Source organism: Manis javanica, chromosome 11 (assembly GCF_040802235.1).
Source record: "Manis javanica isolate MJ-LG chromosome 11, MJ_LKY, whole genome shotgun sequence".
NCBI classification, from domain to species: domain Eukaryota; kingdom Metazoa; phylum Chordata; class Mammalia; order Pholidota; family Manidae; genus Manis; species Manis javanica.
In genome coordinates, this window is record NC_133166.1 from 63,463,223 (window position 1) to 63,481,126 (window position 17,904).

At 40.8% G+C, this 17,904-nt stretch overlaps 1 protein-coding gene across 6 annotated transcripts in view; it reads left to right on the top strand.

Moving 5' to 3' along the window:
- Nucleotides 1-17,904, top strand: part of EXT2 (exostosin glycosyltransferase 2) — a 188,009-nt gene that overhangs the window by 28,578 nt on the left and 141,527 nt on the right. For 5 of the 6 annotated variants that reach the window (XM_036996663.2, XM_036996662.2, XM_036996661.2 and 2 more), the window contains one exon: nt 1,734-1,850. The exons of the other annotated variant lie outside the window; for it this stretch is intronic. In XM_036996663.2, the coding sequence (XP_036852558.1) occupies nt 1,734-1,850 (117 nt within the window). The remainder of the gene's footprint in view (nt 1-1,733; nt 1,851-17,904) is intronic. 6 annotated transcript variants of the gene reach the window in all.

Consider the following 17,904-nt stretch of genomic DNA (forward strand, 5'->3'; position numbering starts at 1 on the left):
TCAGTCAATATAAAACATGTGTTCAGTAAAGAAAGGAATCCTTACAATATTTTCTCCATTATAATTTTATGTGGAAACTTTGGCAGAAGGAGATACAGTGACTTGAAGTTGAAGTCTTGTCAGTAGCAGGGTTGGTGTGAGGCCTGTTGACTAATTGCAGTCTTGGCTCTTTCTGAGATCCCAAATGGTGATTGCATGTGTGTGATCTGTGACATAAGGCATGGTTCAGATGGCGTGTTTCCCTACTACCAGTGCAAACCCCACACCAGCACCCTGGGACAGAATAACAGTTTGGGGCCCTCAGGAGAGAACAACAGTAAAAGCTGGCATGATCTACATCTGCTTCCTTTTTTGCCACATAGGCACACCGCTCCCTTCTGGGGCTGTGGATGTAATTACCAATCCCCCACTGCCCTGGCTTACCTGGATTGCCTGATGCCTGTGTATTGTATCTGTGTCTGCTTCCTGCATGTAGGTCGTGGGGGCCCATAAGTCTGCTTGCCATCATGGTCATGGAACCTGCCCAAATCCATGTTGGACGGATTCATTGCTGAATGCTAATCAGGAAAAATAAGACTGTATGTTGGCACTAAGGATAGTCATTAACTTTTACAGAGTAGACTGGCAGCTGGAGAGGTTTTTAGCTTGCACATTACCTTGCTAACCAGCTCTTGGTTTCATAAAGCTTAAACAAATAGATTGGGATTTCCAGGGGTGGTTTGGAAATCTTTGAACTTAAACTGGTCATGTTCGAAGGGAATGCAGGCTGTCGTCAGGTAAGGGAGGGAATTGGTAGCAATCAGTATTGCAAAAAATGTGGTTTCTCAGTTCAGACATTTTGGCTCAGAGTGTGCAGTGCATGGAACTGGCAAACCTTGCCCCAGTAAGTGATTTTGATGGGTTTGGGGCCCCAGGGACAGAATAACAGTGAAAGTTGGTGTGATGTACACCTGCTTCCTTTCTCTGATGAAGTGTCATCATACTACTTGCTGGATCCAATTAAAACAATGTGCTCTTGGCTTTCTCATTAAGGAGAATGAAAGTAAGTGCATGCAAACTGTTGGAGAAACACTACAGGTCCAGTTCTGGTTTCTGCTTCCTGTATAGGTAACTGGGTTAACAAGACTGAGTAGCTGGCATGGGTGGTGCAAATTGGTAAAGGCTGTCGGATTCACAGGTAGCTCTGGGATGGCAGTGGAAAGAACTGCTTGGGGCAGGAATTGAAGAGGGGTGAGGGTGTATGCAGTGTGAGATGCGGTGCTTTGCCGTCACGCTGCCTTCATGTGCCCATTGGCTCCTGAGATTCCAGACAGTAGGCTGGTAAGTGACTGCCCCAGCCAGTCTTCCTATGCAGACCTATTTTTATTCCTTTTATTGTAAATGTGTTTAAAGAGTAGGATGTGACTTTTGGGAAGGCTCAAATGGGATCTGAATAAGGTAGCATAGGAGCTGTTTATAGGGTATCCTCTGGGCTGTCATATATTTTAAAAAATGGAAATTAAGAAAAGGCTTCTTAGGATCCTAGAGGAAGGGACTCAGGGATAAACTACAGATGATGTCCAGGAGATGAGAACGTAAATCATTTAGTACAGGGTTTTAATAGAAAAGTGACTCAGTGAATATTAGCTGTTGTTAATATTATTAACACTCAAGTTACTTTGATCCCTTTCCACTGAGCTTATCAGAATGAAGACCTTTCTTTCTCATTATTTGACAAAGTCCTTTGCTTTCAGGGCTCTGTTGGCTGGTGGTGGCTTTTCTACATGGACTTACCGGCAAGGCTACGATGTCAGCATTCCTGTCTATAGTCCACTGTCAGCTGAGGTGGACCTTCCAGAGAAAGGACCAGGGTAAGGTGCCATCAGCATGGCCAGGTGTGCCGTGAGCTGCCAGCCAGGTTCAGCGTGTGGGTATCACAGCAATCAAAGCATCAATTATGGGCCAGGATCCTTGCATTTACCATGTTTTCTCCTCCACACCAATTCTGTTTATCCTTCCTTTTTCTCTATCTCAGGAACTTACAGGGCTATCCCCCAAGCTTTCCAAATCAGAAATCTATGGGGTATCCTTAACTCCTTCTTCTCCCTTACTTCTTATATCAAAAAAGTAAGTCCCCTTGAGTCTACATCCTAAATATTTCCTAGGTCTATTTCTTCATCTCTTCTGTCATCTTCTTCCACTGGTTTACTGTCCTCCCTTGGATTAATGAAACAGCCTCCTATGTGGCTTCCCTGCCTCCTGTCTTGCTGCCCCCAAGTCTGGTCATTGGCTTCACATTGCCTGTAGAATAGAGCCCAGACTCTCAGAGTCTTTCAGGACTGTCAATCATATGACCACTGTCTCCATCTCTAGCATGTTTTTTCTTTCAGGTTAAAACTGAAAAACCCTCTGAGTTTTCTGGGCTGTAAATACTCCATTGTCTGAAAATCTTTTTTCTCATTTTCTTCAGACTAATGATCTGCTTGTACTTTAGGTTTCAACTTGAGTACCTCTTACTTGAGGGGCACTTCTTAGACCCTGGAATGGCTCTTCTGCTTTATGCTCCCCGAGCAGCTGGCACATCTAGTGTACCACTCACTATGCCCTGTTGTAACAGTTTGCTCAGAGCTGTTCTTTGGATTTTAGATTTGTAAGTGCAGTGAAGCTGGCGCTGGGTCTGTTTTAACTGCCCTATCCTCTGTTCCTGGTGCTTAAGTGCTCATGTTTTTGATATGTGAGTGAGTAGATGAAAAGAGCTGATGGCATGGATGTGCAGGTATTTTGTCTAACCTGCAGTAGTCTATTTAAAATTGTGCTAATTCACAGTGAGAATCTCAATAAGCATTAACAAACATGATGATGATAATAGTATTCCTTTGTGTGCCAGATGCTCATGGGTGAAGGTGACCGATTTGTGTATTGCCGTGCTAGAAATGTAATCCTGGGTGAGATTTAAAAACTCACACATAGCATTGGTCTCAGAAATGAGTCTCAAGGAAATAGTTTGCTTATAAAACCTTAAAACGATTCTCAAAATATTCCAACTTCCGTTAGAAACCTTTATGGATTCTTTGAGAAATAAGAGAACTTGTCCAAAGTGAAGACATTTCTCTCTAATGCATTTGTGTTCCACAGTGTGGCCAGAGACCAAATTCTGGAACTTACATTAGACATAGACATTTTTGTTATTTGGAGAATATATAAAGCCCAGGTGAGATGGAAACATTGTTTCTTTTACCCTGAGGCAAATGCAAAGAAAGATTAATTTATTCAAGAACTTGTTGCTTAAGTCAACTTTTTGGATTTTTCTCTGTTAGTGGACTCCTGTAGTTGACTTAATTTTTTTATTAAGTTACAATTCATATATCATAAAATTCATTCTTTTACAGTGTTTTTTAAAAAAATTCAGATGTAATTGACATGTAGTATTTATAAATTTAAGGTGTACTGTATGTTGATTCAACGCAATTCAGTGATTTTTAGTATATTCACAAAGTTGTACAACTATCATCATGACTGCTGTCTAATTCCAGAACATTTTCATCTAGGCCCAATACCTATTAGCCATCATGCCCATCCCTGTCCCCTGTCTTCACACCCACTGCCCCCAGCAATAACCTGTCTCAATGGATTTGCCCATTCTGGACATTTCTGATAGATGTAATCGTACAATGTGTAGCCTATTGTGGCTGTTGTTGATTAGCATAATGTTTTCAAGTTTTATCCATTTTGTAGCATGGAATCAGTAATTCATTCCGTTTTTGCCTGAATAATATTTCATCATATGGATATACCACATTTTATTTGTCCATCAGTTGATGAACATTTGGGTTATTTCCATTTTTTAGCTATTATGAATAATATTGCTATCAACATTTGTACAAATTTTTGTTTAAGTACTAGTTTTTAATTCTTTTGGATGTATATCTAGGAGTGGAATTGCTGAGTCATGTGGTCACTTTATGTTTAACTTTTTAAGGAACTGCCACATTTTTACCAAAGGGGCTACACCATTTTACAATCCCATCAGCAATGTTCCAGTTTCTCCATATCCTTGTCAGCACTTGTTATTGTCTTTCTTTTTTATTCTAGCAATCCTAGTGGATGTGAAGTGGTATCTTATTGTGGTTTTAATTTGCATTTCTCTAATGACTAATAATGTTGAGTATCTTTTCATGTGCTTATTGGTCACTTACATAACCTCTGGAGAAATGTCTGTTGAAATTACTTGCCCATTTTTAAATTGAGTTTTGTTTTCATTATTGAATTGTAAGAATTCTTTATGTAGTTTAGGTACTACACCTTTATCAAACATGATTTACACACTTTTTTTGCCCATCCTGTGGATTGTCTTTTCACTTTCTTGATGGTGTTCTTTTATGTACAAAAGTTTCTGATTTTAATGAAGTCAAATTTGTCTGTTTTTCCTTTGGCTGCTTGAGCTTTTGGTGGCATACTTAAGAAACTATGACCTAATCCAAGGTCACAAAGATTTATGCCTGTGTTGTCTTCTAGGGATTTTTTTTTTTTTTTTTTTTTTTCTTTGTGCATGTATAGGTTTATTTTTTTCTTTTTGTGCATGTATAGTTTTTTTTTTTTTTTTTTTTTTTTTTGAGAGGGCATCTCTCATATTTATTGATCAAATGGTTGTTAACAACAATAAAATTCAGTATAGGGGGGTCAATGCTCAATGTACAATCATTAATCCATCTCAAGCCTAATTCTCGTCAGTCTCCAATCTTCTGAAGCATAACGAACAAGTTCTTACATGGTGAACGAATTCTTACATAGTGAATAAATTCTTACATGGTGAACAGTACAAGGGCATTCATCACAGAAACTTTCGGTTTTGATCATGCAATATGACCTATAAACCATCAGGTCAAATATGAATATTCATTTGATTTTTGTACTTGATTTATATGTTGATCCCACATTTCTCCTATTATTATTATTATTTTTATTTTTAATAAAATGCTGAAGTGGTAGGTAGATGCAAGATAAAGGTAGAAAACATAGTTTAGTGCTGTAAGAAGGCAAATGTAGATGATCAGATGATCAGGTGTGTGCCTATGGACTAAGTATTAATCCAGGCTAGACAAGGGCAGCAAGACATCCACGGATGCAGAAGATTTCTCTCAAAGCAGGGGGGGTGAGGTTCTGAGCCTCACCTCTGTTGATCCCCAAATTCTCACCTGATGGCCCCCCTGCGACTGTGCCTGTCTTAGGTTGTTCCTCCCTTGAGGAATCTTACCCGTCTCTGGCTAACCAGTCATCTTCCGGGGCCATACAGGGAAATGTAAAGTTGGTAAGTGAGAGAGAAGCCATATTGTTTGCAAAGGTTAGCTTTTTACTTCTTTGCAGATTTATGCCCTGTGGCTTCTATGCCCAGCACTTGTCTCGAGGTATCTTTACCACCTGGAGGAATTATGATACTCAGTAAATTCGATATGAGGCACGAATTCTATTTAAGGTTTGTAATTAGGAAGGAAGAAGAAAAGCTATAGATGTAGCATATGAAGGAAACTTGGGAGGATTGATTATTTCTTTGACATATCTTCTTGTATAGTACCTTAAGTATGTATAGGTTTTAAACTACTAACTAATTTGCACACACATATTAACATAATAGGAATACGGTGACATAAACAAAGCAAATCTATAATTACCAGCCATCTCCAGTGAAGCCAAGAAAACCATTTAGGCACCCTAGGCATTTGTGAAAATTTATCTATAATATGATGGATATTTTCCAACTGTACTTAAACCATCAGACAAATTAAAGCAGCCCATTTCTGGGATCTGTTCACATCCCATATGTTCTTTTAACCATAGATAGTCTATAGTCATGAGATTTTGGGGTGCTACAACTTGCACCCCTCCCAACTCCTGGTTGAGTTCCAACAGTACAGATCCAGTCAAATTCGTTGTCTCACTGTATGCACATGCCAGCCTAGACATCTCCCTCCTCCTTCTTATGGCAAGTCCAGGAGACGGTGGGCTGGATGCAGCCACAACCGCAGCATCGTCCGGATCCCTGGGGAGGCTTTTTGATGATCATCCCCCGGCACGAGTCCTCCAGAGAGTGCTGATGCCGGAAGCTCCTCCTCATATCGTATCTTATTTCATTTTCTGGGTATCCAAGCTAGGCCTTGATCTTCTGCGTAGAAACAAACAGACCCTTTGCCCACACTTTGACATGCCCTCTATACCACTGTGCAGAACTCATTGGAGGTCAGCACACAGTAACTGCTTTTTTTTTTTTTTTTTTTTTTTTTAATTAAGAGAAAGGAATATTATCAGAAAAGAGTACCTCCATAGCTGATCATCTGACACCCTTTAAGTGATCAACATTAAGGATATTTAAAGCATGCGTTGATCTTTGATTTACCAATAGTTTTATCCTGTTAACGAGTAATCCCCCTTTTCTTTCTTTCTTTCTTTCTTTCTTTCTTTTTTTTTTTTTTTTAATTTTTAATCTACCCTTACATGAAGAATACTATGTTTACTATGCTCTCCCCTATATCAGGTCCCCCCTAACAACCCCATTACGGTTACTGTCCATCAGCTTAGCAAAATGTGGTAGAGTCACTACTTGTCCTCTCTGTGTTGTGCAGCCCACCCTCCCCTTTCTCCCTCCCCCCCATGCATGCTAATCTTAATACCCCCCTTCTTCTTCCCCACCCTTATCCCTCCCTGCCCACCCATCCTCCCCAGTTCCTTTCCCTTTGGTACCTGTTAGTCCATTTTTGGGTTCTGTAATTCTGCTGCTGCTTTGTTCCTTCAGTTTTTCCTTTGTTCCTATACTCCTCAGATGAGTGAAATCATTTGGTATTTCTCTTTCTCCGCTTGGCTTATTTCACTGAGCATAATACTCTCCAGCTCCATCCATGTTGCTGCAAATGGTTGAATTTTTCCACTTCTTATGGCTGAGTAGTATTCCATTGTGTATATGTACCACATCTTCTTTATCCATTCATCTACCGATGGACATTTAGGTTGCTTCCAATTCTTGGCTATTGTAAATAGTGCTGCGATAAACATAGGAGTGCATCTGTCTTTCTCAAACTTGATTGCTGCGTTCTTAGGGTAAATTCCTAGGAGTGGAATTCCTGGGTCAAATGGTAGGTCTGTTTTGAGCATTTTGATGCACCTCCATACTGCTTTCCACAATGGTTGAACTAATTTACATTCCCACCAGCAGTGTAGGAGGGTTCCCCTTTCTCCACAGCCTCGCCAACATTTGTTGTTGTTTGTCTTTTGGATGGCAGCTATCCTTACTGGTGTGAGGTGATACCTCATTGTAGTTTTAATTTGCATTTCTCTGATAATTAGCGATGTGGAGCATCTTTTCATGTGTCTCTTGGCCATCTGTATTTCTTTTTTGGAGAACTGTCTGTTCAGTTCCTCTGCCCATTTTTTAATTGGGTTTTTTGTTTTTTGTTTGTTGAGGCGTGTGAGCTCTTTATATATTCTGGACGTCAAGCCTTTATCAGATCTGTCATTTTCAAATATATTCTCCCATACTGTAGGGTTCCTTTTTGTTCTATTGATGGTGTCTTTCGCTGTACAGAAGCTTTTCAGCTTAATGTAGTCCCACTTGCTCATTTTTGCTGTTGTTTTCCTTGCCCGGGGAGATATGTTCAAGAAGAGATCACTCATGTTTATGTCTAAGAGGTTTTTGCCTATGTTTTTTTCCAAGAGTTTAATGGTTTCGTGACTTACATTCAGGTCTTTGATCCATTTTGAGTTTACCTTTGTATATGGGGTTAGACAATGGTCCAGTTTCATTCTCCTACATGTAGCTGTCCAGTTTTGCCAGCACCATCTGTTGAAGAGACTGTCATTTTGCCATTGTATGTCCATGGCTCCTTTATCAAATATTAATTGACCATATATGTTTGGGTTAATTTCTGGGGTCTCTAATCTGTTCCACTGGTCTGTGGCTCTGTTCTTGTGCCAGTACCAAATTGTCTTGATTACTATGGCTTTGTAGTAGAGCTTGAAGTTGGGGAGTGAGATCCCCCCTACTTTATTCTTCTTTTTCAGGATTGCTTTGGCTATTCGGGGTCTTTGGTGTTTCCATATGAATTTTTGAATTATTTGTTCCAATTCATTGAAGAATGTTGCTGGTAATTTGAGAGGGATTGCATCAAATTTGTATATTGCTTTCGGCAGGATGGCCATTTTGACGACATTAATTCTTCCTAGCCATGAGCATGGGATGAGTTTCCATTTATTAGTGTCCCCTTTAATTTCTCTTAAGAGTGACTTGTAGTTTTCAGAGTATAAGTCTTTCACTTCCTTGGTTAGGTTTATTCCTAGGTATTTTATTCTTTTTGATGCAATGGTGAATGGAATTGTTTTCCTGATTTCTCTTTCTATTGATTCGTTGTTAGTGTATAGGAAAGCTACAGATTTCTGTGTGTTGATTTTGTATCCTGCAACTTTGCTGTATTCCGATATCAGTTCTAGTAGTTTTGGAGTGGAGTCTTCAGGGTTTTTTATGTACAGTATCATATCATCTGCAAATAGTGACAGTTTAACTTCTTCTTTACCAATCTGGATTCCTTGTATTTCTTTGTTTTGTCTGATTGCCGTGGCTAGGACCTCCAGTACTATGTTAAATAACAGTGGGGAGAGTGGGCATCCCTGTCTGGTTCCCGATCTCAGTGGAAATGCTTTCAGCTTCTCGCTGTTCAGTATAATGCTGGCTGTGGGTTTATCATAGATGGCCTTTATTATGTTGAGGTACTTGCCCTCTATTCCCATTTTGCTGAGAGTTTTTATCATGAATGGATGTTGAATTTTGTCAAATGCTTTTTCAGCATCTATGGAGATGATCATGTGGTTTTTGTCTTTCTTTTTGTTGATGTGGTGGATGATGTTGATGGATTTTCGAATGTTGTACCATCCTTGCATCCCTGGGATGAACCCCACTTGGTCATGGTGTATGATCCTTTTGATATACTGTTGAATTCTGTTTGCTAATATTTTATTGAGTATTTTTGCATCTACATTCATCAGGGATATTGGTCTGTAATTTTCTTTTTTGGTGGGGTCTTTTCCTGGTTTTGGTATTAGGGTGATGTTGGCTTCATAGAATGAGTTTGGGAGTATTCCCTCTTCTTCTATTTTGTGGAACACTTTAAGGAGAATGGGTATTATGTCTTCTCTGTGTGTCTGATAAAATTCCGAGGTAAATCCGTCCGGCCCCGGGGTTTTGTTCTTGGGTAGTTTTTTGATTACTGTTTCAATTTCTTTGCTTGTAATTGGTTTGTTTAACTTTTGTGTTTCTTCCTTGGTCAGTCTTGGGAGGTTGTATTTTTCTAGGAAGTTGTCCATTTCTTCTAGGTTTTCCAGCTTGTTGGCATATAGGTTTTCATAGTAGTCTTTAATAATTCTTTGTATTTCTGTGGAGTCTGTCGTGATTTTTCCATTCTCATTTCTGATTATGTTGATTTGTGTTGACTCTCTTTTTCTCTTAATAAGTTGGGCTAGAGGCTTATCTATTTTGTTTATTTTCTCAAAGAACCAGCTCTTGGTTTCGTTGATTTTTGCTATTGTTTTATTCTTCTCAATTTTGTTTATTTCTTCTCTGATCTTTATTATGTCCCTCCTTCTGCTGACTTTAGGCCTCATTTGTTCTTCTTTTTCCAGTTTTAATAATTGTGATGTTAGACTATTCATTTGGGATTGTTCTTCCTTCTTCAAGTGTGCCTGGATTGCTATATACTTTCCTCTTAAGACTGCTTTCGCTGCATCCCACAGAAGTTGGGGCTTAGTGTTGTTGTTGTCATTTGTTTCTATATATTCCTTGATCTCTATTTTGATTTGTTCATTGATCCATTGATTATTTAGTAGCATGTTGTTAAGCCTCCATGTGTTTGTGAGCCTTTTTGTTTTCTTTGTAGAATTTATTTCTACTTTCATACCTTTGTGGTCTGAAAAATTGGTTGGTAGAATTTCAATATTGTGGAATTTACTGAGGCTCTTTTTGTGAGCTAGTATGTGGTCTATTCTGGAGAATGTTCCATGTGCACTTGAGAAGAATGTATATCCTGTTGCTTTTGGATGTAAAGTTCTATAGATGTCTATTAGGTCCATCTGTTCTAGTGTGTTGTTCAGTGCCTGTGTGTCTTTACTTATTTTCTGCCCGGTGGATCTATCCTTTGGGGTGAGTGGTGTGTTGAAGTCTCCTACAATGAATGCATTGCAGTCTATTTCCCTCTTTAGTTCTGTTAGTATTTGCTTCACATATGCTGGTGCTCCTGTATTGGGTGCATATATATTTAGAATGGTTATATCCTCTTGTTGGACTGAGCCGTTTATCATTATGTAGTGGCCTTCTTTATCTCTTTTTACTTTCTTTGTTTTGAAGTCTATTTTGTCTGATATTATTACTGCAACCCCTGCTTTCTTCTCACTGTTGTTTGCCTGAAATATGTTTTTCCATCCCTTGACTTTTAGTCTATGCTTATCTTTGGGTTTAAGGTGAGTTTCTTGTAAGCAGCATATAGATGGGTCTTGCTTTTTTATCCATTCTATTACTCTATGTCTTTTGATTGGTGCATTAAGTCCATTTACATTTAGGGTGACTATTGAAAGATATGTACTTATTGCCATTGCAGGCTTTAGATTCGTGGTTACCAAAGGTTCAAGGTTAGCTTCTTTAGTATCTTACTGCCTAACTTAGCTCGCTTATTGAGCTGTTATATACACTGTCTGGAGAGTCTTTTCTTCTCTCCCTTCTTATTCCTCCTCCTCCATTCTTCATATGTTGTGTGTTTTGTTCTGTGCTCTTTTTAGGGGTGCTCCCATCTAGAGCAGTCCCTGTAGGATGCCCTGTAGAGGTGGTTTGTGGGAAGCAAATTCCCTCAGCTTTTGCTTGTCTGGGAATTGTTTGATCCCACCATCATATTTAAATGATAGTCGTGCTGGATACAGTATCCTTGGTTCAAGGCCCTTCTGTTTCATTGCATTAAGTATATCATGCCATTCTCTTCTGGCCTGTAGGGTTTCTGTTGAGAAGTCTGATGTTAGCCTGATTGGTTTTCCTTTATAGGTGACCTTTTTCTCTCTAGCTGCCTTTAAAACTCTTTCCTTGTCCTTGATCCTTGCCATTTTAATTATTATGTGTCTTGGTGTTGTCCTCCTTGGATCCTTTCTGTTGGGGGTTCTGTATAATTCCATGGTCTGTTCGATTATTTCCTCCCCCAGTTTGGGGAAGTTTTCAGCAATTATTTCTTCAAAGACACTTTCTATCCCTTTTCCTCTTTCTTCCTCTTCTGGTATCCCTATAATACGAATGTTTTTCCTTTTGTATTGGTCACATATTTCTCTTAGTGTTGTTTCATTCCTGGAGATCCTTTTATCTCTCTCTCTGTCAGCTTCTATACGTTCCTGTTCTCTGGCTTCTATTCCTTCAATGGCCTCTTGCATCTTATCCATTCTGCTTATAAATCCTTCCAGGGATTGTTTCACTTCTGTGATCTCTTTCCTGACATCTGTGATCTCCTTCCGGACTTCATCCCACTGCTCTTGCATTTTTCTCTGCATCTCATCCCACTGCTCTTGCATTTTTCTCTGCATCTCATCCCATTGCTCTTGCATTTTTTTCTGCATCTCTGTCAGCATGTTCATGATTTTTATTTTGAATTCTTTTTCAGGAGGACTAGTTAGGTCTGTCTCCTTCTCAGGTGTTGTCTCTGTGATCTTTGTCTGCCTGTAGTTTTGCCTTTTCATGGTGATAGAGATAGTTTGCAGAGCTGGTACAAGTGACCGCTGGAAGAGCTTCCCTTCTTGTTGGTTTGTAGTCTTTTCCTGGGAGAATAGCGACCTCTAGTGGCTTGTGCTGGGCAGCTGTGTGCAGACAGGGCTTCTGCTTCCTGCCCAGTTGCTTTGGGGTTTATCTCCGCTGTTGCTGTGGGCTTGGCCTGGCTGGGGCTGTTCCTCCAAAATGGTGGAGCCCCGTTGGAGGGGGAGCAGCCAGGAGACTATTTATCTCCGTAAGGGGCCTCTGTGCTCCCTGCTGCCCAGGGGGTTAGAGTGCCCAGAGATCCCCAGATTCCCTGCTTCTGGTCTAAGTGACCTGTCCTGCCCCTTTAAGATTTCCAAAAAGCACTCTCCAAACCAAAACAACAACAGCAACAATGAGAGAGGGAACAGAAAGAAAGAGAAAAAAAAAAAAGGAAAAAAAAGGAAAAAACAAGCGATTTTTTTTTTTTTTTTTTTTTTTTTTGTCCTCAGGTGCCGGTCCCAGGCACCCGCTCACTGGTCCTGCTGCCCTGTCTCCCTAGCACCAGGGTCCCTGTCCTTTCAAGGCTTCCAAAAAGCACCCACCCACCGGTCCCGCAGGGAAGGAACGCTCAATATTCTTTGTCCTCAGGCACTGGTCCCACGCACCCGCTCACCAGTCCCGCCGCCCTGCCTCCCTAGCACCGGGGTCCCTGTCCCTTTTAGGCTTCCAAAAAGCACTCGCAGAAAAGAGAAAAAAAAAGGGGAAAAACGCGCGATTTCCTCTGTCCTCAAGTGCCGGTCTCAGGCACCCGCCCACGGGTCCCGCAGGGAAAAACGGGGGATATTCTTTGTCCTCAGGCGCCGGTCCCAGCCACCCGCTCACCAGTCCCACCACTGTGCCTCCCTAGCACTGGGGTCCCCGTCCCTTCAAGGCTTCCAAAAAGCGCTCGCCCAAAAGAGAAAAAAAAAAATAAAAGGGGAAAAACGCGCGACCTCCTCCGTCCTCAGGCACCGGTCTCAGGCACCCGCCCCCAGGTCTCGCAGGGAGAAACGCGGGATATTCTTTGTCCTCCGGCGCCGTTCCCAGGCACCTCCTCACCGGTCCCGCCACCCTGCCTCCCCAGCAACGGGGGCCCGTCCCTCTAAGGCTTCCAAAAAGCGCTCGCCAAAAAAAAAACCGCTCCGGTTTCTCTCCACCCGCCGGGAGCCGGGGGGAGGGGCGCTCGGGTCCCGCCGGGCTGGGGCTTGTATCTTACCCCCTTCACAAGGCGCTGGGTTCTTGCAGGTGTGGATGTGGTCTGGATGTTGTCCTGTGTCCTGTGGTCTCTATTTTAGGAAGATTTTTCTTTGTTATATTTTCATAGCTCTATGTGTTTTTGGGAGGAGATTTCCACTGCTCTACTCACGCCGCCATCTTGGCTCCGCCTCCTCTTCTAGGGATTTTATAGTATTCTTACATGTTGGTTTTTGCTCCATTTTGATTTAATTTTTGTAGATGGTATGAGTTATGGGCCCAATTTCATTGTTTTACCTGTGGCTATCCACTTGTCTTAGCAACACTTGTTGAAGACTATTCTCTTCCCCTTGAATGATGTCTGCACCCTTGGTGAAAGTCAGTTGACTGTGGATATGTGTGTTTGTTTCTGGATTCTTAATTCTATTCTGTTGGTCTATATGTCTGCCCTTATGCCACTACCACATTGTCTTGATTACTGTAGTTTTGTAGGAAGTTTTGAAATAGGTAAATGTAAGTCCTCCAACTCTGTTCTTCTTTTTCAAGGTGTTTTGGCTATTCAAAGTCCTGTGCATTTTTATTTTTTAAAATAATGCAACTTGAATAGGCACAAATAGAAAGTCTCTATTTAATTATTAGTGATTGTTGTTACTCTCTTACTGTGCCTAATTTGTAAATTAAACTTTATTGTAGATAGGTACATATAAGAAAAAACAGCAAGCATGTCTAGGGCTTAGTACTATCTATGGTTTCAAGCATCTGCTAGGGATCTTGAAAGGTGTACTCTGTGGATAAGAGAAGACTACTGTAAATACAAACAAATGGACAAAACAAATAACCTTCTGATTAACATAATGTGATAGCTGAGTCTTTTGCTTTGAAATGTAATTGCCTCTTTTAAGGTGAATATGGAGTTAATAATGGCTTTTGGGGTTTGGTATGCCTATACTGTTGCATGCTGAGTGATGTACTCCTCCCTACCACTTTCTCTATTTGAACAACTAGACAGCTTCCCTTTTTCTAGCATATTGTGCCATCATTTATCTTCATTTAGAATAGATTCATGATTCATATTTTTCCCCAATATTTTGCTATGAAAATCTTCAGACAGCAAAGTTTAAAAAATTTTAACAGTGAATATGTGTATACCCATCACTTGGATTCTGTCAGTATTTTATTATACTTGTTTTACATGATACACATTTTAAATCATCCTCTTCTCTCAGTAGTCCACTAAGTACTAACTTGGACATTACAATTTTTTTAGTAGTATTCATCATTAAATTAATGAGCAAAATACGCCTATACTAATATTTTTCATCATCATCAAGATGAAAATACAAAAATAATTCTTATAGAGAGCTTATAGACAGGAGAAAATGCTAACATTCAATGCCATGTTTCAAGGCTGGATTTCCCTAAATTGAGAAAGGGTGATCTGTGGGCCCTGCTGGTACCATTTGGGGGCAGTGTAAGTTTCTGCCATGTACCTAGGATCTTAATTTGGCATACTTGTCTCACTAGATACGAATAACTGTAGGAAGTAGAGATGTTGATTGAACTTGAAAAAAAGTTCACTCCTTTGCTTACTGCTTCTCTGAGCATTTGCTTAAATTTAAGTCAGTCATGTAAGTTTTGAAAAAAATTTTTTTAACCTTTACTTTTTTTCCCTTTAAAGTTGTTCTGGAAATTGTTTAATTTAGTTGAAATCAAACCTTCATTGAGGGTCTATTTGGACTAAGTATGGCTAGACTGCTGGTTTGCAACAGGGGAGGGGGTTGAGTTTGTTCCCCCAGGGAATTTAGCAATATATGGAGCCATTTTTCACTATTATGACTAAGGTTGTATGTGTCAGGGTCCCCAAGACCACCACCTCCAGTTTTGATGTTTGCCAGGAGGGCTCAAGACTTGGCATATAGTCATACTTGTGGCTAGGATTTATTATAGCAAAAGGATACAAAGCACAGTCAGCAAGGAAGAGGGCACATGGGGTGAAGTCCAAGGAAACCAGCTGCAAGCCTCCAAGAGTGCTCTCCCAGTGGCGCCATACCGAATGTGCTTCATTCCCCCCACAAAAGGTGGGACATGTGTGAAATGTTGCCCCAGCACCCAGGGGGTTTGTTAGGGGCTCATCACATGGGCAGCCCCTGCTTGGCATGTGCCAAAATCCCACACTCTCAGAAGGAAAGCAGGTGATCAGCACAAGCCATATTATTTGTACAGACAGTCAGTACAGTATGCCACTCTTACCGGTTCTGGAGATGGTGGGAACTCTCTCAAAATTGAAGTTCCCATACACCTGCCCAAGGCCAGTCTTTCAAAGGAGAGCAGCCAGACCTGCTATAACTGTTCTGCACAGGGTGCTTCTGACTGGTGGAAGCCCAGAATGCTGCTCAACCTCCATAACGCAAAGGGCCGCCTCCCATGACAAGGAATCACTGGGTCCAGATGTCAGCAGTGCTGTGGTTGAGGAAGATTAGGTGAGGCAGAGAGAACCAGTCTGTTAGGTCAGCTTGGCCTCTGTCTTAAGACTGCTAGAACTAAATCTCTCTATTATCTGATCTCTCCAGTATAATCTAGCTCTTTTATATTGGTTTAGGATTCTTAATTCCCTTCAGATTTAATCCAGGGAAGAAAACATACTGAAAAAAAAAAGATTTAGTGAAAACAAAGGAGAACAAATGACTGAACAATAAAACGTATTTTCAAATATTTAGTTTCAAAAATTTAAACTAGTGGTGTTTTCTAAATAATTTAATCTCAATTTTTTTGGTGTAGACTTAAGATCTTTAAGTAGAGTGCTTAAGGTTTTAGTTTCTGAAATTCTTGGTTCAGTAACTAGATAGAGTAAACATCTGTCTTCAAGGGCAGCAGGAGGAAGTGAAAGGCTGCAGTGGGCATGACCTTCCCTCTGTTGGCTGGTTGGTGGTTTCTGTAACTCAGCTTGGACCCCAACTCTCCATGTCCCCTCCAGCTTGCAGTTTGGCCCTACAGATGTGATGTTTTCTTTTATAAATAACACTCACCTCCCTCTGAGAAAAAAAGAAAAGAAAAAAGGCCAAGGCAGGCTCTAGACTCATCACCCTTTTTAGGGACTTGGGAGGAGGCAGGGTGGGTGACTTCATGACAGCATTTTGGATGTGCTGCTCTTTGTGAGAGTTGTTTCTTAAGGGAATTCCCACATCTCTTGAGGGCAACATAGAGTAGTGAGAGCTTTGTTTTTATTTTTATTTTAAATCTCTCTCAGTATTTTTTCAATGTGAAGCTGAGGATTGTTGCTATTGATAGTTTCTTCTCACAGCTGTGTTGGCCTCAGCTGAAATTCTTGTCATTTTCTCTCTGAAAGGAACTAAATTGGGAGTTTACAACTGTTGCACTTGAGGGATACTTCAAGTTCTCAGCATGATTTTACTTAAACTTAGCTATCAACACTGCTGGGAGGAAACATGAAAGTCATAGCTAGTAATTTTAGTCTTTAAAAGAAAAACAAACCCACCTTTAAATTTTGTTTTCTTAAAACTAAAATGGGGATAACACATTCACCATCTGTCAGATTGGGGGGAACCAGCATGCATGCAGGGGGACCATTATTGGAATCTTGTTCGCATCTACACATTTATGTTGAAAAGTAGTGATAGAGTAGGGATCCAGTGATCCTGGTGACTGAATGTCTAAAATAGAACTTTGTTTCTTCATGGGTAAATCTAACCCAGAGTCTTCATTTACTTAAGAGTTTTGTTGAGCACCACACATTAGGATCTGCATTTGTTTCTTTATCTGTGTAGATGCATTTCTCTCTCTCTGCATGTTGAAAACTGCATTTGTAGAGGTATCTCCAGTTCCCTCCAACACCACAGGAGCATTCTAGTTTTCTCCCTTGTTGTATGTGTAACTTCTTTCTCTGACAGAAAGAAATCTGGCTCCCATTATCCTCAGTACTCTTATTTATCTTGCCAACCCTCTTGCATGTAACTGAAATTCTGTTGCCCGCCCCCCGCACAGAGGCCCTCTTCACCCCCACTCAAGCTCTGGTCCCCTCACATAGTGGTCCTACTGCTCTCTCCTCCCCAGGCCCCCTGGCACAGATATTCTCACCCTTCTTGTTTCAGCACCCCATGCTTGGATGAGATCACCATTGCCATCACCTATCCCACAAGTTGGGCCCTGTTCCAGCCTGCCCAGGCTCTACTGCTCTGTTCTGGGACCCCCAGATGCCCCCTGACCTCACTTGGTCTCCAGCATCCCACTGGGTTGCCATCACTGCCTCTACCCCTGCCCCCAGTGCAGAAACCTTAGTCACCCAAGGGCTCTCATAGTCTGTGTGGGCCCCCTTCTCACTCTTCCCCAGCTTGCAGCTCTCATCCCACAAGGGCTTCACATTCCATGTGTGCCACCTCGGTCTCCTCCTTCCCCATGCAGAAATGCCCTTTTCTCTCTAGGACTCCAACACTCTGTACTTTTCCTGCACATGGACACTCATGGATGCCAATGTCTATTCTTATTCCAGGCAATGAAGAACACCAGTTTTATATTAGCAGCTCTACTTAAATAGGTCTCTAGAAACATCCAGCAAATACCAGTGCTCCATGAGATCCATCACAGAGCCAGTTTCTTATGAATGAGAAAGACCATTAAAGGCCATTTAGCCCTAACTTGATAAATGACTTTTCACTATAACTTCTTAATGAAAAGTTTCCTAATTTGTTATAAAAAATAGCCCATTTCCAGATAGCTTTAATTGTTAAGATTGTTTTTCTGCTTGTCTTGTGAGTTTGCCTATAAATCCTTTTTCTGTTTAAACAGACAAGTTTGATTACAGAACTACTTTGAGATGATCCAAGAGTGCTGCCTATGTGTAATCTTCCCATCTAAAAGTCATCCCTCTGAAAATTAATGGTTTTACAAAAGAAAAATTATTGAGGAATCCAAGTGTCTTGTTTCAGGTGTCCAGA